At 49.3% G+C, this 21,853-nt stretch overlaps 6 protein-coding genes across 6 annotated transcripts; 3 read left to right on the plus strand and 3 right to left on the minus strand.

Annotated features, from left to right (window-relative positions):
- Positions 1-441: 441 nt before the first annotated feature.
- EDB82DRAFT_497136 (uncharacterized protein) lies at positions 442-1,266 on the plus strand. The gene is made up of 3 exons (XM_025733971.2): positions 442-719; positions 779-865; positions 919-1,266. Exons 1-3 carry the CDS (start codon positions 635-637, stop codon positions 957-959), a joined length of 213 nt encoding a protein of 70 aa, XP_025584824.1. The 5' UTR covers positions 442-634; the 3' UTR covers positions 960-1,266.
- EDB82DRAFT_497140 (WD40-repeat-containing domain protein) lies at positions 1,267-3,586 on the minus strand. The gene is made up of 3 exons (XM_065608544.1): positions 2,660-3,586; positions 1,486-2,608; positions 1,267-1,436 (listed from the first exon to the last, which is right to left on the minus strand). The coding sequence occupies exons 1-3, from the start codon at positions 3,326-3,328 to the stop codon at positions 1,273-1,275; spliced, it is 1,956 nt and encodes a 651-aa protein (XP_065464648.1). The 5' UTR covers positions 3,329-3,586; the 3' UTR covers positions 1,267-1,272.
- Positions 3,587-5,175: 1,589 nt separating this feature from the next.
- EDB82DRAFT_523715 (uncharacterized protein) lies at positions 5,176-6,987 on the plus strand (the record flags this gene model as incomplete). The annotated part of the gene is made up of 3 exons (XM_025733973.1): positions 5,176-5,919; positions 5,970-6,861; positions 6,917-6,987. The coding sequence occupies 3 exons, from the start codon at positions 5,176-5,178 to the stop codon at positions 6,985-6,987; spliced, it is 1,707 nt and encodes a 568-aa protein (XP_025584826.1).
- An 809-nt stretch (positions 6,988-7,796) lies between these two features.
- On the minus strand, positions 7,797-11,242 carry EDB82DRAFT_497145 (uncharacterized protein). Its single transcript, XM_025733974.2, has one exon. The coding sequence runs from the start codon at positions 10,848-10,850 to the stop codon at positions 8,130-8,132; it is 2,721 nt and encodes a 906-aa protein (XP_025584827.1). The 5' UTR covers positions 10,851-11,242; the 3' UTR covers positions 7,797-8,129.
- A 1,277-nt stretch (positions 11,243-12,519) lies between these two features.
- EDB82DRAFT_154645 (sulfate adenylyltransferase) lies at positions 12,520-14,924 on the minus strand. The gene is made up of 5 exons (XM_025733975.2): positions 14,486-14,924; positions 14,264-14,291; positions 14,027-14,209; positions 13,814-13,962; positions 12,520-13,762 (listed from the first exon to the last, which is right to left on the minus strand). Exons 1-5 carry the CDS (start codon positions 14,652-14,654, stop codon positions 12,567-12,569), a joined length of 1,725 nt encoding a protein of 574 aa, XP_025584828.1. The 5' UTR covers positions 14,655-14,924; the 3' UTR covers positions 12,520-12,566.
- A 3,281-nt stretch (positions 14,925-18,205) lies between these two features.
- EDB82DRAFT_155307 (uncharacterized protein) lies at positions 18,206-21,418 on the plus strand. Its single transcript, XM_025733977.2, has 2 exons — positions 18,206-18,796; positions 18,850-21,418. The coding sequence occupies exons 1-2, from the start codon at positions 18,496-18,498 to the stop codon at positions 21,351-21,353; spliced, it is 2,805 nt and encodes a 934-aa protein (XP_025584829.1). The 5' UTR covers positions 18,206-18,495; the 3' UTR covers positions 21,354-21,418.
- The last annotated feature ends 435 nt before the right edge of the window (positions 21,419-21,853 follow it).

Below are 21,853 nucleotides of genomic sequence, written 5' to 3' on the forward strand. Positions count from 1 at the left end.
AAAAGGAAGCGCTCGATCGATTCGCGTCGTCGACCGTGGCTGCCTTCGAACCAGGCTCTGTCAACTTCACCAAGCTCGATCGCGAACCAAGTAAGCCGGTCAGTAAGACTGTCGTGATTATATCGTGATATAGGTTCTGCAAGGTTAGTTACGGCTTCGCGATGGTAAGTGAAATGAAGATGAAAGGGTTTGGAAAATATTTAGAGGAAGGGGAAACCCGAGGAAGAAAGCTTCAATTCTCTGGGGAAGAGCTAGGTTCGCAACAAACCTACCTAAGCAGCAACCGCGGATAGTAGCGCCTGCGTCTGGCTGCCCGGGCCCACAATTTTTAGTCTCCTGCAAGTTGGGTCCAGGGTCAGTTACCGGAGAATCTTCCGGCCCGTACTCCAAGGTTGGTAGGTACCCAAGGTTTGTGAACACGTATGGAGAGGCCAGAGAGTGAGAGCTGTCATTAGCTGGGATAACCAAAAAGAGGTCCCCTTTAAACTTGAGCTCCAACCCTCCTTTCTACAACCCCCGCGACTTTGACTTTGACTCAATTCGACGAATTCGTCTTCTTTCCTCCACGACATTGCCTTCTCTCCTTCACGCAACGTACTTTTAATATCTCTACCCGTTTCTTCCACTACCCAACATGTCCGACCAGGTTCAAGAGATCCTCGAGGTTCCCTCCGAGTTCGTCAGAGACGGTGTTCAATTCGTGCGACGATGCACTAAGCGTATGTTGACCCATTGCGCACCTTTACTCTATCATCTTTACTAACATACCGTCCTACAGCCGACCAGAAGGAGTTCCTGCGACTCTGCCAAGCCGTTGGAGTTGGTTTCCTCATCATGGGCGCCGTCGGCTACGTTGTCAAGCTGGGTATGATTCCTCAGGACTCTCTCCCTTTGCCTCGATTTCTAACATGAATGCAGTTCACATTCCTCTCAACCACGCCCTCGTCGGTAGCGCATAAACACTCACGCGATCGGTAATGACGAGATTCTGGATGGTGGCGACTTGATAATCCAAAAACCCGCAAGACGGGAACGAGGACAATCACACAACCTTTCTTGCTTGCGGGTATGCTTAAAGGGGCGGAGTTACATGACATTATGGCGGGCACGCGACACACTTCTACGCTGAATTCGACCGAGCGCCATAGGAGATGAGAGGATGTGTTTTCACGTCCAAGGCGCTGTTTGTATGGGTTGAGAAATACCCATGAGAAAAACGGCTACAGTGATTAATTGTACAAATATATCCATTGTTATTTCTGCAATCTTGGCCTAGTCCATCCCATAAGTCGAATTCTGATACAACTCCGGCTGTTCCTTTAAAACATTGCTAACGCTGTGTCCCATCGGAGGAGATCCCTCATCGTCGATATTTTCATTAAATGAGTGCAGTGAACATGTTCCTCGTGCCATGTTATAACCATTCCATGCGGATGCTACTCTCGGGTTAGCTGGGGCGTCAAAACAACAGGCAGGCCAACTTACCGACAAGGAGAGGGGCATTGGGGTGCCAGCTGGCATCGCGAACACAAGTGCTCCAATTACCTGGCTCATCAAAGTGATAAAACCGATGTCGGTTATCCATAGGCCGTGTGCGCATTGTTGCTTTCTTGACATCGACAACTCCCGCCAACGTTGCATCCATGTTCCAAATGTATACCTTACCATCTGTACTGCCTGAGTAAACATATCTCGAGTTGGTACTCGATGGAGGTGAAAAGTGACACCGAATAAGAGTTCGGAGCACTTTATGACCTCGGAAAGTAACGAGTGAGTTATCATGAGGATGTGCATCCCAGTCTTCATCATCATAAACTCCCCCTCGGTAATCGAAACCGCTGGTATTGACAGTTCTTGTGGGGTCAAGCTCGGTGTATCGATCAGTAGACATGGCCATTCGAAGGTCCCATAGTTTCATACTCTGATCTTTCCCGTTACTGAGGATATACCGTCCATCGCCTTTGCTGTCGATATATGTCAAACCCTCGATGTGGCCAACAAAAGCTCCAGCTTCTCGGTTATCGCCCATGCTTCGCCTATCCCATACTTTGATCGTCGTATCGTCGGAACCTGAGTAAAGGATATGGGGCGACATCTTGTCGGCAAAACACACAGCGTTTACATCATCCTGATGACCGCGGACATGGTGCAAGACCGACCGTGACTCGATATCATACACGACAATGGAAGCCGCACTTGTTCCAGCTACCAGTTCTCTTCCGTCGCCAGAGAATCGAACAGACCAAATACCAAAGCCACGTCGTCCGTGCCACCCCTGCCGAGGTGGGCCATCGTCGAGATCCAGGGTATAAGGGTCGCCAGTGTCATTCGGGTCTGTAGGGGCTATTGAGACCATTGTCTGAATCGAAGTATAAGCGAGCCATTTATTGTCGGGACTCAGTGATGCATCCGTGAGTGTCCACTGGCCCCAAGGGTATGCGACTGTCTTGTAATGCTTCCAGTTGTATGGGCTCGAAGTATCGTACATCCGAACTTTAAAGTCTTGAGAGCAAGCGAAGAAAAAGTTACCGTCATCAGAAAACTGTCCAGAGTAGACCGGATCATCAAAATGGACAATCTTTTCTGCTCTTGTCTGTGGTAACAGGCCCTAGATAAATGTTAGCCAACCTGTCTTGATGTTTGAGCCACAGTAGCCAACCTGGTTGATGAGAGCATTATTCCGCAATCGATCTTCGCGGTTTCCCAAGGCCAACTCCCGCTCCAACATTCGTGTAGCTAGACGCTTCTTAGCTCTGAGGTTGTAATCGTTTGCGCCAAACACTCCTGAACGCATAAGTTTGATGCCTTGTTCACTGGGAACTTTTGGGAAGCGGTTAGGATCCTTCGGTGTCCGGTGTCGCCTAAAGGGCCAATCTAAGAATTCTGCGTCGTCGTCTGCATTATCTTGGAACAAGACACTAGTGAGATTTGGATCCTGCATTAACGCGAGGAGTTGTCTTCGTGTCAATAGTCCTGTCCTAGCCCCAGCTTGAGTCACCACTATGTCAGTCATGCAATGCAGTATGAGGAGGGGATGTTGGAAATTACTTCGAACAATGTTTAGAAGGCGTTGTGTGCCGCCACCTCCTTCAATTGCATCATCGTCATCGTCCTCATCATCGTCCTCCTCTTCTTCCTCCTCTTCTTCGTCAGGCTGGTCTTCATAGTCTTCATCTTCACCCTCCTCTGGCTCATCCTCGTCTCCCTCGATTTCATAGTACCATGCTGGACCTTCTGATGATTCACGTGTGCTTTCGTTGCGGGTCCCTTCATCATTTTGATCTGTTGCCAAAGGCCGGGAGCTCCTCTCTTCTTGAAGAGGAGCCATGATTGCCGTATGTGAGATATCGCAGAGCTCGGTTCTGAGTGAGAGCCGACAGAATGCTTGCTAAGCACGGCAGTTGTGAGGGGCGATACGGCGACAATGGATGTCCGGTCTTATCAGGAGAATAAGGGCAAATATTTCACTCAATACACGCAAGTTTAGAATGATATAGAGCTTCACAAAGTTCACAGGATGTTAACGAAATATCAATGATGCGATGAGCGTAACGCTCCAAATGGGGTGCTGTTGAGAGATGGAGGAGCTCCTGGAGGTTGTGACGACATCCGGAGATAAGATAAGGCCCGAGGCTTACCCTGCACTCATCTTGTACCTCTCGACTGAGATCATTGTGGTTGCGACAACGAGTTCAGCAGCGCTTGTCACCAGTAAGGTCTGATTCAATCATCGAGGACGAGAATTAACCAGTATTCGTCCCTGCTAATAATTAATGGTAGTTGATTGAGACGTTTTGAAAGTTGGCCAGTCTCAGATGGCAAGTCAATCCGTGAGATATAACTCCACTCAGCTGTCCCGGTGGGCGAGGAAGATAGAATTAAGACACCACGGCAAAAGGAACCTCTACCAAGTGACTCAGCTAGTTAGCTATCTATTTTTCGTGCCCCCAGACTGGCAACGGTGAAGTTATATTCTTAAATCAGCACCACGGTAACAAAAACGTGACCGACAAAGCTGGTGCCTTGCACTATTGAATACCATGACAGAATTCTGCAAGAAACCTATGGAAAAGTGCAGAATTGGAAACTTCTAGTAATCAGGCGACGTATATGGCTCTCAAGCCAATAATTTAAGATCAGAACCTACATCCACTTAACCGGAGATACCTGGCGCGTGTAAATGTCCAAGACATGATGGTAAGCTTGGGATCCAGAATTCTGCCGACATCCGATACTTGGCGGCTTGGACTCAAGACTTGAACTGTAGTCCAAGATTCCGTATGTGACAGAATGATGAAATATTTCGTACACGGCTTCGTGAGTGTACAAAATCTATGGATCTATGGTTGTAGTATCAGGAAAACGGGGTTATCCGTGACAAGCAAACGAAAGAATGGATTAGGAATGGTGTTCCTATACTGATTTATGCCGTAAGATGCCATGATGACAAGATGAGACTTGAAATGCGTCATGAGTTATGGATCTGATAATGTCTAGGTCTTTCTTAGTCTTGATAGTATTCTCAACCTTGTTGACTTTATTCTAGCAGACTGTTGTATTCATTTGTCTGTCAAGTTCTGTTATCAACTACCGTAATGCCCCTGTCTAACATCAGGAAGTCTGGAGCTTGGGTAAAAATAGTCCACTAAACGATTCAAGGCTTAGCGTGGCACAGCTGGGGCCACGCTGGCACGTCTGCTAGGGCCTTCTCAGCAGGAGACCCCTGTATCATTAGGGAGCGGATCTTCCATATCCTCTGCCCCTATACCGATTGAAGTCAAAGCATTCGAATCAATACCCCAACATTCCTGATAAATCTTTCAACTCCCTTTTTGTCTCTGATACTGGAGTAATCAGCGTGTAGCTCGACCATTTACACGTTGGTCAACTGTGCTAGAGACCTTGTGTCTTTTCCTGTCTGGTGTCAGCATCAGTCCAGATCCCATACTTTTCGTCAACCTTCGCAAAGTCTATTCTGCCCACCTACGTTACGTTACACGCGACTTGGATCGTCGCAAAGTTACGGTTTCAACTTTTCCCCCAACTGATTGACAGTTGTATTCAATATCTCGAATTACCTACTCAGGTTGCGGCCACCATCACCGACAGTCCTTTTGACACTTGTCGACTTTTCTACCTTCTTTCAGCCAACAATAACAATCACAACTGCCCATCATGAAGATCCGAACCAAGCATTCACCTTTGATCCTCCTTCTTCTGCCTGCCTTGGCGAATGCGCTATCCGCCCACGACGTTACCGACATACCTGGCCCTGCCGCGATTACAGAACAGACCGATGGCCTTCCCGAGGCTGGCGTAAAGCGTCATGATATCCCCACGAAAGATGCTCCTGTTGATGGCAGGGATGGAAAGCCTCACCATGGACCGTTCATTGAGACAGATGACCACAAGAAGCCCGCTGAAGTTATACCTGATACTGGATCTGGTGCTGCAGCCGGTGTTAATTCTGATATTGTACCTGAAGCTGGAGCCGGCGCTGCAACCAAGGTCGACGCCAGCTCCGAAACCCTTCCCGAGCTCAAGGGTCGGCCAGATGACCCTACTGTAGTCGATGGCGCAAAGATACCCGAAACCAACGATGGCGTCATGTTCGACAAGGACCGAATTCACGCTCAAGAGGGCACAACTGGCACCGAAGGCGGTGTGACCGAGCGATACAAAGCGCGAAAGTTGGAGGAGGACCTCGCAGGCGAGGAAACATTCAGGAAGCCTTCATCGCCCAAAGAGGCTCCTCCTCTGCCACACAGCGAAGAAGAAAGGATCCGTGCTTCTGAAGGAGACAAGACCGAGAAGGTCGAGGACCAGACCAGCGGCGAAAAGGTAGATGATGTGATTCCCAAGCCTGCGAAGCCCATCATCAGCAATGACGACGACCACGATTATACTGCAGGATTAGGGGTAAGCAAGAACTACACATCCAAATGCAACACCAACTGACAATTACGTAGAAGCCAGCTGATCTTCCTGACCGACCCTCCGGACAAAACAAACCTGTGCAAGATGCTACCAAGGCCCCACCAGTCGACTTGAGCCGAGGAACGACACACGATGGACATCACGATGAAGAGAGCATCATTCAACCATTCCACTCTTTCGTTCTCTCCTTCACCATGATTTTGGTCTCCGAAGTTGGTGACAAGACCTTCTTGGTTGCTGCCCTCATGGCCATGAAGCACGATCGTATGGTTGTCTTTACTGCTGCCTTTGGCGCTCTCCTTGTCATGACCGTTCTTTCAGCTGTTTTGGGACATGCCGTTCCTGCCTTGATCCCTAAGCGTGTGACTAGCTTCCTCGCTGCTGGTCTTTTCTTTGTATTTGGTGCGAAGCTCCTGCGAGAGGGTATGCAGATGGACCCCAACGAGGGTGTCTCTGCTGAAATGCACGAGGTCGAACAAGAGCTAGCCGAGAAGGAGAAGGAAATGGGCCGTAAGAGAGGCGATTCCGTCTCCGCCTATACTCTTGAGATGGGTATGAATGGCAATGGCAATGGCAATGGCAACGGCCGAAGATCTCGACCTAGCAACCGTCTCATGTCGCCTCCTCGTTCGCCATCCCAGTCTCCTGTTAGGGACTCCCGTTCTGGCTCTGGTGCTGTCTCTAGCGTTGTCCAGGGTGCTACCAACCTCTGCTCCCTCCTCCTCAGCCCTGCTTGGGTGCAGACCTTCATCATGACCTTCCTTGGTGAATGGGGTGACCGAAGCCAGATTGCTACTATTGCTATGGCTGCTGGCCAAGACTACTGGTGGGTGACTCTCGGTGCTACGTGTGGCCATGCTATCTGCACTGGTGTTGCTGTTATTGGTGGCCGCGCTATCGCTGGCCGAGTTAGTCTGAAAGTTGGTAAGTTTACTATTTCTCTACATTTTCAGACTAAAGTAACTAACATTCCCCCTAGTCACTGTCGGTGGTGCTACCGCCTTCCTCGTTTTTGGCGTCATTTACCTCCTCGAGTCTCTTTACAGCTAGAGGTGAAACTTTAAGAATGCCAAAGTTTCTTTTCTCTATAACAGACTATCGTTTCGGAGACTGTTTGCCTTTTTGACGTCTAACTTGTTGTAATTTTTAACGGCCACTCTCAAAGACAAAACAAAAAAAAGGAATGACATCCCCGGCGTTCTCAACCGGGAGTAAATCATTTGTACATTACTTGGGCTGAGACAATCTCAGCCTCGCTCAGTTCAGTGCACATGGACACTGACCCCCTTTGTCAAGACCTGGCTTGGGGATCATCGAAGGAACGAATTTCAAGGATGGAGATGCAAGGGAATGAATTGAAGGGTTATTCCAATTCTTATATGACATTAAGAGGAGTCATAACCAGCGGGGAATGGAAAAGGAATGTCCCTGTTCAATGTTTATATAATATGATATGTGGTAAATACGGGCTGCCAAGTGGCATGCTCATGATGAAATATCAATATACGATGAGTGTCTCAAGACACAGCCGACCAAAATGAATGTGTCAAGTCGTTATCGTTCACGAAGAGCATGGAACATAAAGGGCATTCAAATCACATCCAAGTCATAGTTTGAGTTGCGGCAAATTGTGATGGCTTCCTACCATTCATTAACATTTGCTCAAGGTATATCCATTAGCTCCTCTACTCTACGAACGAACTGACATAAATGCCTGTTCATATTTCCTCCAACATTCCCATGACCACCATCAAACAAAACCCAAACAGCCGCGTCTCGGACGGGTAAAAACTTGGACAAATTCTCCCTTGGGAGATGTAGCATGATTTTCTAGACAGAAATCGTCTGTCCCCCCCCCCCCCCCCCCTTCCCTCCATAGCAAAGGCAGTAAAAATAACATGGCAAGAAATGGATGAAAAGCAAAGCAAAACTTGACATCCTCAGTTATCATCAAGGGTAGCACATCACCCAAATCTCCAACGATAGGCATACAAGTGGTATCTGACAATCATGTATCACTCATCCGCTCCGACAAGTAGTTACTCAATCAAACAAGTTTTGGTGACATTTGACATAGAACTGGGTTTCGAATTTATATGCTGGAAAAAATACGCTTCTTTCAAACGTTTCTGTCATCATTCGTATAATCCCTCTCCATCGATTCATGGAGCTCCTGGTATCGCATCTGATGCTCAATCCTCATCTTCTTCGTTGATTGGGGCAGGTGTTCGTCGCTCCGTACGCCTCTTAGGTCGTCTGTGGCGAGAGCTGCTGATATTGCTGGCTGAGTCGTCAGGCATAATGTCGATATCGTCTAAAGCCCAGTCATCATCACTGCCTGGTTCACGATCGTCCTCTCCGGCCCAAGCTGGTCGTTCGTAGCCTGAAGACTGTGAGTTGCCAGAGTTGGGGCCAGAAAGCACATCAATACGACGGCGATTCTGCAGGTTCTGCATTAAACCGGCTCCTCGCTGACGTAGTGCGTTTCTGACAACCTCGGCCTTTTTGTGTAGTTTTTCAAATGCGTCCTCCAAAGTTTCCATCCCCTTGTAAATCTCCCTTTCAATCTCTGCGATGGCCGCCATCTCCATCTCCTCGTCATTGGAAACAGCCTGTCGGCTTCCAGGCATGCCAGTTGTGTTGACGCTAACAAAAGAGGCTGGCGTTGTGCCTCGTGAGTAAACCGAGAAAGGAGTCGTGTTTCTGGAGCTGAATGAAGAGGAAGCTCGAGGTCCGGGGCTCATCGTTCGTGTGTTGTAGTAGGAACTGGCTGGTGTAGGCCCCCGAGATTCAGAATGTGGCGTGGGCGGCTCATCATCTGCTCCCGACCAAAGGAAGCCATCGAACCGTCCAGAGACGAGAATCTCCCACTCAGAATTGTTTATGTTGGAAAGTGCGACCAAAAGATCGTGAGTATGTGGGTTCTTAACTAAGTATGTCGCCGATTCAGCATCCCGAGGAACTTGTTGCAATCGGTATAGTCGCTGCAGTGCAAGGCCAGTCTTGATGAGAAAATCTGTTCGAGGTCGGTGTCCTGGAGTAGGGGCGCGAACAGATGACTTCAGCTCCTTGGATCCAGTCATGATGGCATTAAAGTAAGGCCGGTCCTCTGGATCAAGGTTTGTCAGAATGGCAAAAGACAAAGTCTCATCGTCAACATCCTGAGGGGGTGGTACTGGGGTTTCTCCAGTGTTAGATAGCCATCGGTCGACAGCAGTCCGGACCTTCTTCGACTGGCGAAGGTAGTGCTCCCTAAATTCTTCCGCAATATCCGGATCCAGTTGGACCGGTGATGCAGGTCGAGGGGGCACATCACCAGAAATTTCAGCAGCCTTGGTACCAACCTCAGCTAGATCAAAAGGAGGCCACTGCGGAAGTTCAATGCGGCCACTCACCCACTCCAAAACATCGCCCCAATTGAGGCCATCGTGAATCTCGTGAGGGTTATCGCACATAACACATGTGCAGCCATAAGGAGGGAGGTCGCGGGAAAAGACATTTTCGAGACGGTCCAGCAGTCTACGAGCGACAGAACGGTGCCCAGTAGCGACAGCAATTGAGCCTTGCTTGCTGAGTACAGTGTTGTACTGATCCAGCAGGTTGTGGAATGGAGCAAAGAGAGTGTCTGTACCGACAAGGGGAGGGTTGGAAGGCCGTGTGCCGTTTTGGCGGGGCAGCACAGAAAGAAAGTTCTTGGGGGCTGTATAAGCAAGACCGCCGTTTTGAAGAAGGTAGTCGACCCGAGGCATGTCGTGGACATCAAGCGCCGGCGGTGGGGGCGGAGGCGGAGGGGCAATGCCAAAGGCAGAGGCAGGCGTCGCCGTTTTGGAATGCAGGTTCGAATCGACATCTTCAACGTCGATAACAGAAGGGGTTTCACGCTTGGTATCGGGATATCCGTGAGGGAAAGGAGCTTGAGTAGGCGTTCTGGGAGACGAATCTTGAGCGCTTGAAGGAGAGGATGGTCCATCTGCATCATACTTTCTGTGACTTCGAGTAGACGAAGTCCGATGGACTGAGCGATGGGAAGAAGTGGATGCTCGTGAATCAGAGCGTCGGATCTTTTCAGCAGAACGATGCGAGGACTTCACATAAGTAGCTTGACTCGAGGACCCTGATCGGCGACTAACACGGGAGCGCTCCTCGTTTCGTGATACTGATCGAGAGTGAGATAGTCTCGACTTTGACTTTTTCAGGCCAACCTCAGATGCTGAAGGCTCCTCTGTCGGGGTCTGAATTGTTGGAATGTCTTCTCTGGACAAATCGGCATTTAACGTCTCTTCGTCGTATGTTTCCTCATCTGTGGGTTCCTCGTCGACTGGCTCATTTGGTGTTTCATCGTTCACAGCAGTCTTGTCCGCGTCCAGATCGGTTGGAGGCGGACTTGGTGGCGCATTCGGATTGGCATTACCGGAATCCCTGCGGGCTTTGAGTTCCTCGGCGGTAGGAGGCTCCGGCGGTTCACGGGTAGGAGGTTTAAGTGATAGGGAATCGCGACTAACGATGGCCTCTTTGCTGTGTGCCTTACTGAATGAAGGGTAAGGCATGTTGATACGGTCAGATAATATAGAAGTGGCAGCTGTCGACGTCCTTATGTCTGAGCTGGCTAAATCGCTGGTCGAAGCAGTACGGTGGTGACGGCGATGATGCTCATCACTGTCTCTGTCCTTGCGGTGACGGTGACGGCGACTAGATGTATGAGAAAGGTTGTCGCTGGCTTCGCTGCCGAGCTTGCTCTTAGAGAGTCGAGATGTGCGATGTCGGCGACGTTCAGGGTCCTTATCCCTTTCTCGATCGTAGTCTCGGTCGCGATCTCTGCGCTCCTTTCGTTCGGATTTTGAGCGGCGGACCTTTTCCTTATCTTGCGGTCTCTCATCGGCAGGGGCCTCGACGTCTTGGTCCTTGGAGGACATGGTTGACCATGGAGCTACGGTGAAAGTATCGTGTGATGGTTGCTTAGCGGTTGGTGTGGTTGTGGTCGATAATTCCAAACAGGTTCAAGAAGGCGGTCAAGAACAGTGGGCGCAATGGAGAGTCGATAGTATAAACTCCTGGCGTAACAAAAAATAGAATCAGGATGATGCAAAGTAAAATTCAGGCTGCCGAGCGAGAGAAATAGCACTATGTTGGGCAGTCTTGGGATACAGCAAAGCAAAAGCGAATTCGTGGAGAGGGGATGGTTGTACTGTAGAAAGTGAGGTGAGTTGCATGGAGGCTAAGCGCAGCCAGTGCGTGCCAGGTCTGGTTTGGTTGGTCCCTTCCCTGCAGGCGAAAGTCTCAGGTCAAATTCTGGGTAGAATCAGGCACTAAGGCGGGCAGAAGAGAAGCTCTTTTCCTCCTTCCAGTTTCTCACCGTTAGAAGCACGGTCGATAATATGTTAAAGCAATTAGGCAATTCCCTCACTGTTTTAGGGTCCCCAACCTGCGATTTAACAAGTCGTCTAAAAGGGGATCGGAAAGCTTGGACTTTTTTATATGGAGTCAGGGAGTTCAACGGTGATCAACTGAAACTGTAAAAGCCTAGCCAACCTCGACCGGCGACGAATTCTTCTCAGTCTAGACACCATGAAACAACAATCAGAGGCAAAACATTACCATCATTTAAGAAGCCGTGTGCACGCAATCTTCACCAACACAGCCCCAACTGTACAAGATCTCGTTTATGTCTGACTTCCCGTCCCTCAAACTTGCTTGTGGAGCCCGACAGTGTTTAACAAGGCCAGTACTGGGTACGGGCACAGGCACATCCCAGTCCAAGCCTGCATACCACAAAACTTGTCTCGAGTCTGACAAGGAGGAAAATATATAAGCAGTTAGCCTGTCTAGCTTGGTGTGAGCTGACTAAATTAATTCGTCGCTCACAATCCAGGATTCATCAGATTGATTGCCTGTAACCACAGGGGACTTGACGGGAGGCTGGGCGTCATCGGGTGACGACCAGCCACCTTGAACATGTTAACCGCTTGACTCCCTGTAGAAGCGTTTGGAAGCCCCAGGGTTTAGCCATTAGAATGTTCGATAGAGCATTGTAGCTGATGGCATTCCCAAAAGGTAAAAACCAACTTGTGCTAAATATAACATGACTCAAACATTTTACTTCAAAACTGCCACGCATCTATTCTCCATCCTCAACGACCCATACATATTCTTTTCTCACTTCATGCCCAGCGGTGCTGCCCAATCCTTCTGCCGTCCATCCAACGATTGATTAAGCGCGCATATTGTCACGAGATTTCTCCAACATCCATTCACAGCCCAACACAAGTGACAGCCATTCCATTGTTGGATGTGATAGGTTGGTAAGTTTGCAAGTCCACGTATCACTTGCATTGCATATTCTCGCTTCCAAAAGTAGTTTGATCATGCTCTTCATTCATAATATCGGTACTAAATCTATTCCGACACTGCTTCGTCGTCCAAGTATACCAATAACGCAATGTAACACAGCACATTTGCGCATCTTTTCCATATCCATCTCATTCAAATTAACGCCAATTCCGTTTATCCTTGCGCTTTTATTTGCAAAAACTTGGTAGAGCAACAAACATCCTACTCAAATCAGTGGGCAGGCGTAGCTAGCGGGTATCTCCCTCGGCTGATTCCCGAGATAAATCGTCAAAAATCATCGCTTACAGGCGGTCCAGAAGACCGTTACTCTCGAGGAGTAGAACGATCTGGTGCACAATGGAGCGGACGTTCTGCTTCTCGAGGTCGACAACGAGGTCGGGCTTGGCAGGAGCCTCGTAGGGGTCGTCGACACCAGTGAAGTTCTTAATCTCACCCTTGCGAGCGGCAGCGTAGACGCCCTTGCGGTCAGTCTTCTCACAGTACTCAAGGGGGGTAGCGACATGGACGAGGAAGAAGGGGCCGGACTTCTCGACGAGGTCACGGGCAGCCTTGCGAGCCTCCTCGAATGGGGCGATAGGGGCGGCGATGACAGCGGCACCGGCCTTGGTCAGCTCAGAGGCGACGAAAGCGATGCGCTGGATGTTGAGGTCGCGGTCCTTGCGGGTGAAGCCAAGCTCAGGAGAGAGCTCGTGTCGCACATTCTCACCGAGCAACATGGAGACGGGACGACCGCCACCCTGGTTGAGGGTGGCCTGGAGAGCACGGGCAATCTGGTCCTTTCCGCTGTTCTGGTAACCGGTCATGAAGACAGTGAAACCCTTCTCGGCGGGGAGGGGGTTCTCCTCACGAAGAACCTTGACAACCTCGGGGTAAGAGAACCACTCGGGAATGTCCTTGCCAGTTCGAAGACGGTGTCGGAGCTCAGTACCAGAGATGTTGAGGGTGCGGGTACCCTCAGGGATCTCGTTGATGGGGAGGTACTCATCAGAGTCGGGTAGGTAGATCATGGCCTGGAATTCGACCATCTTGATGCCAAGCTCTTCCTGGTGCTCCTGAACGAGGACCTGAGCATCATAAGGACCGTAGTGGTCCTTGCCCTGCTTGTTCTTACCGGGACCAGCGTGGTCACGACCAACGATGAAGTGAGTAGCACCGTGGTTCTTGCGAATGATGGCGTGCCAGAGAGCCTCACGAGGACCACCCATTCGCATGGCGAGGGGCAGAAGAGCGAGAGCGGCCATACCGTTGGGGTAACGGGGTAGAAGAGCCTTGTAGACACGGACACGGGTGAAGTGATCGATGTCACCGGGCTTGGTGAGACCAACGACGGGCTGGATGAGGACGTTGGCCTGCTGGGAGCGGGCAGCGCGGACCGTCAACTCACGGTGAGCACGGTGCATGGGGTTTCGGGTCTGGAAAGCGACGACCTTTTGCCAGCCGAGCTTGTTGAAGTGAGCGCGGAGCTCAGAGGGGGTGACTTGTGAATGTTAGCTTCATGGTGAGCTTAGAGACAGTTCCAATTGCTTACATCGGAGGTCGAGGAAGTCGTAGTGCTCCAGGCGGTTGATGGCCTCAAGCTTACCACCAACGTAGAACTCCTTGGCGGTGTCGAAGAGGTACTTGACACCGGGGTGAGTGTCATCGTCGCTGCCAAAGACCTTCTTGGCCTCGTTGACCCTGTAAAGCATCTGTATTAGCTACCACTAGCTTGGTAAGAGACAGGGCTATGGGGACTGCATACTTGTCAGGTCGGTAGATGTCCTCGACAGTCAGGATAGCGAGGTTTCGGTCGTCACGGAAGTCGCGGAGGGTGACGCGAGCACCAGCCTTGAGGCCGAGCTGGTCGATCTCAGCTTGGTTGACATCGAGGTTGATGGGCATGGAGAAGAGAGCTCCATCGGCGAGACGGTTGTTCTCAACAACGCTGGAAGATTTGTTAGCTCATGAACTATCGGATATAAATTCCGCATCAACTTACCCATTGTAGTCCTTCTCGGTCAAGAAACCTGTAAAGTTGGCGGTCAATTCCTATTCTCACTCATGATGCTAAAAAAAGGTAGGTTCTTGTCGCAAACTGTCGCCGGTGATCGGAGATGCGGGGGCGGGGCACCGCAATTCGTTCGTCAACGCTCCGCGCCGTCCAGCGAGAAAGCAAAAGCGAAAAAAAGTGATTATCATGAGAAAAAGTGGCGGCGCATACCTTCAAGGGGAGAGAAACCACCGTTAAGGATCAGCTCAAGATCGCAAAGGTGTCGCTCGCTGAGTGTAAGAGCAGGGAGTTGCTGAGCCTCGGCCTCAAGCTCGGATTGACGAGGGAGGTCGCGAGCGAAGAGGTCCTTTAGGACACCACCATGAGGAGTGTTGGCCATTGTGTTGTGAGGGTTTCTGGCGTTATTTCAAGGGTATAGAATAATTGGAACAATGGAAACCGAGTCGATTCGAATCTCGGTGTTGTATCAATGCAATCGTGGGGGTCAACGACAGCACAAGTGTTGCTCGATAGAAGACGACGAAACAGGAACAGACGACAAGAACGAGAAGAATGGGAGAAAGCCCAGCAATGAAGGAATGGCTTTGATTTTAAATCATCTTTCAGCGGGAATACAGAAAGTACCTCGATCCTCATGCTCATCCACCTCATCTTCATACATCCACCCTGTCATGATTAGTCCCCTCTCCCCATCCCTAGTCCAAACAAGAATTACTGGGGTCGACTGGATAGGAGGGGTGTAACGATACATTCGCAACGAGCAAGAGAACGAGTAAGAAAGGGAAAAAATTGCGTGTCTATTGGCAAAACGGACGAAATCGGCCACTGTATCCAATTGTCTCCATGGCATCGACCAAGCTCGCGACCCTCACCGTCAGAAAGAGGAAAAAATGAATGGGGTTTGCGCTTTTAGCTCTCAATGACGTGCTCGGGACTTGAGGCTTATACATGCCGCCGAGGAACCCACAGACCAATCAGATATAGTATTATTGGGCATGGCGACGCTAGGGACAGTAGGTCGTCGGAGCGTCGCTCTCGGTCGGCCATGGGCATGGGCAACCTATTTAGGAATCATGATGAAAGATCCAGGTTGCGACGACGGTCTCCGAGGAGAATCTCTATAACTTTGAATTATAGTAGATACTATGGTTTGGACACAAGTACTATGATCGCGATTGTGCCTTTTGTATAACTTCAGAGCTCACCAACTAAGTCACTGGTATACACCATGTAACTACTAGCTGCAATTATGAGGCGAGATGCACAACATGGATTATCATTTTCCTTTTCGAATTTCCCATGGCCAGCAATCAGTTTCTGGTACCTCGAAAATTCGACCCAGGAAGGTAGCAGTGAAACCTTCAACCGCTGCAGCTGCAGTAGGGGCCCTCTTTAACCCCCCATCTCTCGTAAGTCTGCATCTCCGTATCCATCTTCATCACCAGGGTGCTGTAAGAATGCGAACAAGAGATCCGACAGTCACGTTCCATGTTCTATGGCATATCCATCATTCTCCATCCACACATAACCCACGTTCTATGCATTATACCCACCAACCGTTTCCTGAGAGTGAGAGACGGCTGTGGCTTTCTTGGTTCTGGCAGATTGCTGTGCCTGAAAGAGTCTCTAATTGTACCCTATCATGATACCTGCTCCAGCACTTTAACAGGGTTTCTATCGTGAGTATCTCTTCAGATTTGCCGTCTCTCGAGCCCGGTCTTATTCCTCCGCAGCCTTGTATCTTGAAACTGGTTGTTGGTCCCACAGCGGTTGTCGGGCGATCGCCCGGCAAAGGTGGGAAGAGAGAAAGGCCTTCCCCCCTCAGTCATGATGGAATTAGTAATCTCTGACGTTGATGCGACACAGTTTTTTTCCTGCCCTTTCAATCGGTTAAGTGATCGACAAAGCCACGCAGACGTACATAGAAGGATTCTTATGTATGTTTGCGTACTCCCCGTTCATTCTTTTAGGGCAAATCGTCTCCCCGACTTGCCGGAGTACACATGCAGACAGATAAGAATTTGGTCAGATGCTGACCATTTGCCATTTGCGCTGCATCAACGTACTCGTTATTGGCAACTCCCCTGGCGATCAGGCTCCCGCCGTACAATTCTGGCCTGTTAATATTTAAAAACTGGAAGAATCCCTCGAATTCGTTTAAGATTCGTTTCGCATCCTGCAATGACTCGTATAAACTGCATTAGTTGCGAATGTAGTACAAGTTAACTACGATGGCTTCATTACAGACCGACACGGTACGGTTATGTCTCCAATTATCACAATCATGATCCATCACCAGTCTAGCAAACCCCAAGGACACTCCAAGATATGCTCATTCTGTTGCATTTAGTCGCCATTGATTGCCAAGGCCCGCCACGGTCCGGCTCCATTCTTCCACCCGGATCCAGTGGATAAGGAAGCCAAGAACCATTGCTTCGGGGCCGACTCTGCCGCCGACAGTCCGAACAAAACTGGAAATCTTTCATTTTGTGTATACTGCTAAAGGTACACCAGAACAGATTGAATGGGGTTGGGTCGTTGCTCATCCCATGAGTGATCAGAGGCATCCACTGGTTGGATGTTTATGTGGGATTGGCCTCTTGGTACTCCAGTACGAGTAGTGGATTGGGAAGGAGAATTAATACTGTAGCCCATCTACAGACCAGAAGAGCAGTGTTTCTACGGATATAGAATTCTACAATAGTGGTATCAGAGAAAACGATGATTGTACCTATTGTTATGATGTTTGCGAGGGAGTTGTGATTAGAAAACAGCTTGTCTGATAATGGCGCATTTCCCACTTTCTACAAGTCGCTTGTGAATTCTTTGACGAATTTACCAGGAAAGCCAAACAAGATTCAGTAAGCAAGATTTACAAAGGCCTAACTACTCATTTGGAAGCGGTGCACCTGGCCCTGGTAGCATAAACAGTTTTCCTCGCCTGTGTACCTACAGTAACGGATACTAAGTGATGAATTCGCAACCGCTGTTGTCGGCTGATACATGTAAAACTTGCCCTCCCCAAGTTTCCCCAATCAGAGATGTCCTCTCAAGTCGCCAAGTTCCAACAGAACTGTCGCAATCGCTGGAGGCTCGACACGTGGAAGGGACAATTCCCCGCCTCTTGAATTCTGGCAGCTGTAGGCCAACCATTCATTACAAGCCCACTCCTGGATGGTGGCGCGATGAACAAGCAGGCGAGCAACACTCGCTCAAGTCGTGTTGCATTGACTGATGGAAAAAAGGAGTTTGTCGCGTGAGTTTCGCTCTACAGAAGTAAATGACTACCTATTGGGGCAATCCAGACGAAGAACAAAGCATTTGGGCGAGATGATTAATTTAATAGTAAGGATTACTTATCAGTCGCCCGTTCGAGACCGTCATGATGGAAAAAAGATACCCAAAAGCGATTCGTAAATGGGAAGGCGCAATCTGTGTTGGTTGACCTTACCTACTAAGGTAGATTGCGACGACTTAACTTGCCTCTCCAAATTTAGGAACTTGCCCCGGAATTTCTTCAAGATCCGAATCCCAACCTTCCTTGTTTCTGTGCATATTGAATTTGCACTATTTCCTTGTCATCATCATCATCGTTCTCCTTATCCTGAACCATGTTACTCAGTGCTTTTGTCAAATTGAGTTGAATAAACCGTGTCGCACGTTTTGAATACAATTTTAATTCGAATTTACAACCCGTTGACTCCTTCCCCTAATTAAAGCCCCTGCAGCTGCCAACCTGTCCGTCAACCTTAAATGGCCGATCTTTTTCTCCCAGCCGCTGCGCCACTATTGTGTCTTGGAGGTTACACCTACGTCAAACAAACACGAGATTTTGCGTTGGCACAGAACACCAAGGTTTAATCTCCCGTTACTCGGTGTCTCTCGACTCCTCTCTTTTGGCAACCTTCCGATGATCGACCATCTATAACGCCCAGTTTACGCTTCACGACGACTTCGTACCGCCAGTATTAGCGGCTTGCGTAGCCAGTCAACGAAATACTAACCGAGAACATCAATTTTGAGACCTGCATTTCAACCTTAATGTTCAAATCGGCCGATCTCCCACCGCCAGACCTTTTAGCCTCACCACACGCTCCCTTCGACTGTTCAGCATCATAATCGATTCCAGATAGCGACATCTGTATCGCAGTATCTGCCCTGGCGGGCTCGCCCGCATTCCGCCTCTTCCGACCCCTTAGCACTACGTCCCAATCGTCGAAATGTTTGCGACTCGCCGACCCTTGACAGCATTGTCATGCCTCTTTGCTGCTCTGGGAATCTTTCCGACTGCATACGCTCAAGACAAGATCTTCATCAATGGGACTGGTGATGATGGCGTATTTCACGACCGTTTGGACGTTAGCAGGACCCCTTCTCTCTACACCGGCGACTTTGACGACTGCTTAAACGATGGAAGCTTGTTCAACGTGACTGGCTTCGACACAGCATACTACTCCGACAACCTCACAGTGTCATTTCATCTGTACGGAAGTTCCAATATTCGCCGGGAAAATGTCATGAGTATGTTGTTGAACCCTTCCCTGCCCTGCCGGACCTTGCTGACTAGACAAAAGTGCATCTCTCTATCGAGGTTTATGGGGAGGAGCGTTTCAACAAAACCTACGATCCATGCGCGGACAACGTCACAAGTCTTTGTCCACTCGAGGCTGGAAAGCCCATTGAAGCGTACATTACTACTTCCATTTCAGCTGGTGACATTGCTGGCATTCCCTCAATCGCATTGAACATTCCCGACCTGGAAGGTTTCTCCCGTCTACGAATTTTTGCCAACTCAACGCAGACCGAAATTGGATGCCTCCAGGCCACCATGAGTAACGGCAGGACCTTTTCGCAGCCACAAATTGTCGGAACGATCCTTGGAGTTTTCACTTTATTTGCAGTTCTGGCCTCGTTTGCAACTGCTATCTATGGTGTACAAATTCCGCATATGAGAATGCACTATGCCCATTCATTTTCCATCTTGATCATTTTCGAGACCTTCCAGTCCATCTTTTTCTCAGGAGCGCTATCTGTCAACTGGCCCGCTTTGCTTCCTGCGTGGTGGAGCAACTTTGCTTGGACTGCTGGCATGTTCGCGAGCAACGATATGATCGAGGCCATCAGCCCCTTTGCTGGTGTCTCAGGTAACGCAAGCCAGGTTGGTTCCGCAGGATCGATCCCTATCAATAACGGAGGTGGTCTGGCACAACAGATCTTCGGCAGAAATCTAAAGAGTAGGGCAACTGTCCAGCAAGACGATATCCTACAGGCTCTTGTTCGTCGAAACGACTTCAATTCAAGCAATCCATACGATTATAGTTGGGCCGGAGGACCTCGTAATCCGGGAATGCCACTGCCAGGGGACTATTCTGGCTTTCCGGGAGTATTATCTGTACTCGGGGTGCCTCGAAACGACGCATTCATTATCGGTCTTATTTGGCTCCTCGTCGTCTTGGCAGCTGTTGCTCTTTTTATAACGCTTTCAAAGCTCGGACTTGAATTGTGTGCCAAGTGCAAACTGATCAAGTCGGATGGCTTTGATTACTTCCGCTCCCACTGGCTTGGATATATGGTCGCTACCCTGCTCCGAACAATCTTCATTGCGTTCTTCGTCATGACGACCCTCGCAATGTTCCAGTTCTCAATCAAAGCGCCGTCGGGGCCGACTGCAATCGCCGCCATCATTTTCATCATGTTCATGGGATTTGCCGGATTTACAGCCTATGCTTGCTCTGCAAGATTGCGCGAAGGCAAATATGAAGTAGTGTCCGACACTCTTCGTTTCGAACAAGGGAAGATCTTGAAGAAGGTCCCATTTGTTGCGACCACCCTCGAAAGTTCTATTGGCGAGGAAGAACAGGCACACAAGCCACGTCTATTTGCCAGTCTTCCAATCCGACGAATCAGATTTGTCGACAAAGACCCCGAAAGGCCCAAAGTTCACCAAGATGAGCCGTACATCAAACGTTTTGGGTGGCTTTCGGCTCGATATCGAACGACTCGCTGGTGGTTTTTCACAGTGTACTTGGCGTACCAGTTTGTGCGCGCATGCTTTATTGGTGGTGGTCGAGCAAGCCCCCTGGCCCAAGTTTACGGTCTTTTCATATTTGAGATTATTGCTCTGGCTATTATTATCAAGCTCAAACCCTTTGAAGGGTCCCGCAACACGACTGCAGCTATCTGGCTACTGTCAATCTCCAAGATTGTTACCACTGGCCTTTCCATCGCGTTCTTAAGAACCCTGGACCTGAGCCGTGTTGTAGCTACAGCTATTGGCATGATCATCCTAGTGGTTCAGTGTTTCCTTGCTGCGTCTATCTTGGTTCTCATAGTGCTCGGCATAGTATCGACATGGATGTCCTTATCTCGCAACCGTGAGGATTTTCCTGAAAAGATCGACGATATTCGTGTCCGATATTTCGAACACATGGAGAACAGAGCAGGCACCTCCAAGCCCAAGGAAGATGAAGTAGATGAACTTGCAGAGTTGTCCCAGTCCATTTTCAGCGTGAGCAATGTGCGGCGCAACACCCAAAACAATGCGTTCCCAACAATGGAAAGCACAAGATCGCAAGTCCCGTCTCATCCTGCACACCCACTGAATCGACCCCGCCGAACAAACAGTGCTGGTTCTCGTCACTCAGTCAACAGTCTGCCTCGGAGTGGGCGCACCCATCGTGCTTCATGGAGTTCAAAGGACTTTGCAGAGTGGGATGCTGATATGAATAGAGGCGACACCTCCCGAATTAGTCGCATGCGAAGCAGCTCCCTGCGCTTGCAAGCATCCAAATACTCTGTAAGTCGGCCGCCAATGACACCGACTCGAGAATCTGCAGAGTTTCCTCGCATGAGTACGAGTACTGTGGATAAGGACGCGATTGTCCAAGACAAAATCGAGGAGAGTGTAGCTACTCCAAAAAGAAGGAAGAGAACCGTAAGCTGGGCAGACCAAAGCTCGATATGCGAAGAGCCCTCCGAAGAGGCTTTAAAGAATGACACAAAGAACGACAAGCCGTTGGAGAAGATTGACTCGACAGGTGGTCGAGATGAAACAAGCACACCGGAAGCCGAACAATAATTGTCACATATCTACAACGGAGAGTCTGGATTTAACCACGCAAGTCGATGTATTGTCTGCTTGCATTTGCATTTGGAATTTTATTACGACCCTAACGTTTTGCACTTATCCGGATTCCCCCTCTCGCCAGTCAGTAAATCTCAGCTGCTGGGCGTTGAACGTATGCATTTTGTAAATCCCAAGCATGTTGCTGTCTTCCTGCAGGGACAGGAAGCAGCTTGCAGGTTTTGTTTCTTGGTTGAAGTATATTGAGATGTGGTATGAAAACACATAGAGATACTACAGTCTTCTCAACTATGATGTCTGGAGTTTTATAAATGGAAAACTCAGATTGAGAGCACATGGCATAGATAGTTAATTCATCATTTTATGGTATATGTGTACCCTGACTTGATTGGAAAGGAAGTGACTCATGTTAAGCAAGGCGTTCGCTGTTTATTGATCTTAAATGTGCTGCTTGGCGTCATCCTTAGAGGCAGTCGTTGGTCATCGTAATGTGT

Source organism: Fusarium venenatum (assembly GCF_020744135.1).
Source record: "Fusarium venenatum strain MPI-CAGE-CH-0201 chromosome Unknown EDB82scaffold_2, whole genome shotgun sequence".
Lineage (NCBI taxonomy): Eukaryota > Fungi > Ascomycota > Sordariomycetes > Hypocreales > Nectriaceae > Fusarium > Fusarium venenatum.

Excerpts from the sequence above, each read along its gene's own strand:
- EDB82DRAFT_497145 (XM_025733974.2), bottom strand. The coding sequence starts at position 10,850 with ATGTCCTCCAAGGACCAAGACGTCGAGGCCCCTGCCGATGAGAGACCG.
- EDB82DRAFT_154645 (XM_025733975.2), bottom strand. The coding sequence starts at position 14,654 with ATGGCCAACACTCCTCATGGTGGTGTCCTAAAGGACCTCTTCGCTCGC. Across the intron at positions 14,210-14,263 it reads ACCGAGAAGGACTACAATGG|CGTTGTTGAGAACAACCGTC; the intron begins GTAAGTTGATGC and ends CAAATCTTCCAG. Across the intron at positions 13,963-14,026 it reads GACATCTACCGACCTGACAA|GGTCAACGAGGCCAAGAAGG; the intron begins GTATGCAGTCCC and ends GATGCTTTACAG.
- EDB82DRAFT_497140 (XM_065608544.1), bottom strand. The coding sequence starts at position 3,328 with ATGGCTCCTCTTCAAGAAGAGAGGAGCTCCCGGCCTTTGGCAACAGAT. Across the intron at positions 2,609-2,659 it reads ATAATGCTCTCATCAACCAG|GGCCTGTTACCACAGACAAG; the intron begins GTTGGCTACTGT and ends ACATTTATCTAG. Across the intron at positions 1,437-1,485 it reads CAATGCCCCTCTCCTTGTCG|CATCCGCATGGAATGGTTAT; the intron begins GTAAGTTGGCCT and ends ACCCGAGAGTAG.
- EDB82DRAFT_155307 (XM_025733977.2), top strand. The coding sequence starts at position 18,496 with ATGTTTGCGACTCGCCGACCCTTGACAGCATTGTCATGCCTCTTTGCT. Across the intron at positions 18,797-18,849 it reads TCGCCGGGAAAATGTCATGA|TGCATCTCTCTATCGAGGTT; the intron begins GTATGTTGTTGA and ends ACTAGACAAAAG.
- EDB82DRAFT_497136 (XM_025733971.2), top strand. The coding sequence starts at position 635 with ATGTCCGACCAGGTTCAAGAGATCCTCGAGGTTCCCTCCGAGTTCGTC. Across the intron at positions 720-778 it reads CGTGCGACGATGCACTAAGC|CCGACCAGAAGGAGTTCCTG; the intron begins GTATGTTGACCC and ends ACCGTCCTACAG. Across the intron at positions 866-918 it reads CGGCTACGTTGTCAAGCTGG|TTCACATTCCTCTCAACCAC; the intron begins GTATGATTCCTC and ends ACATGAATGCAG.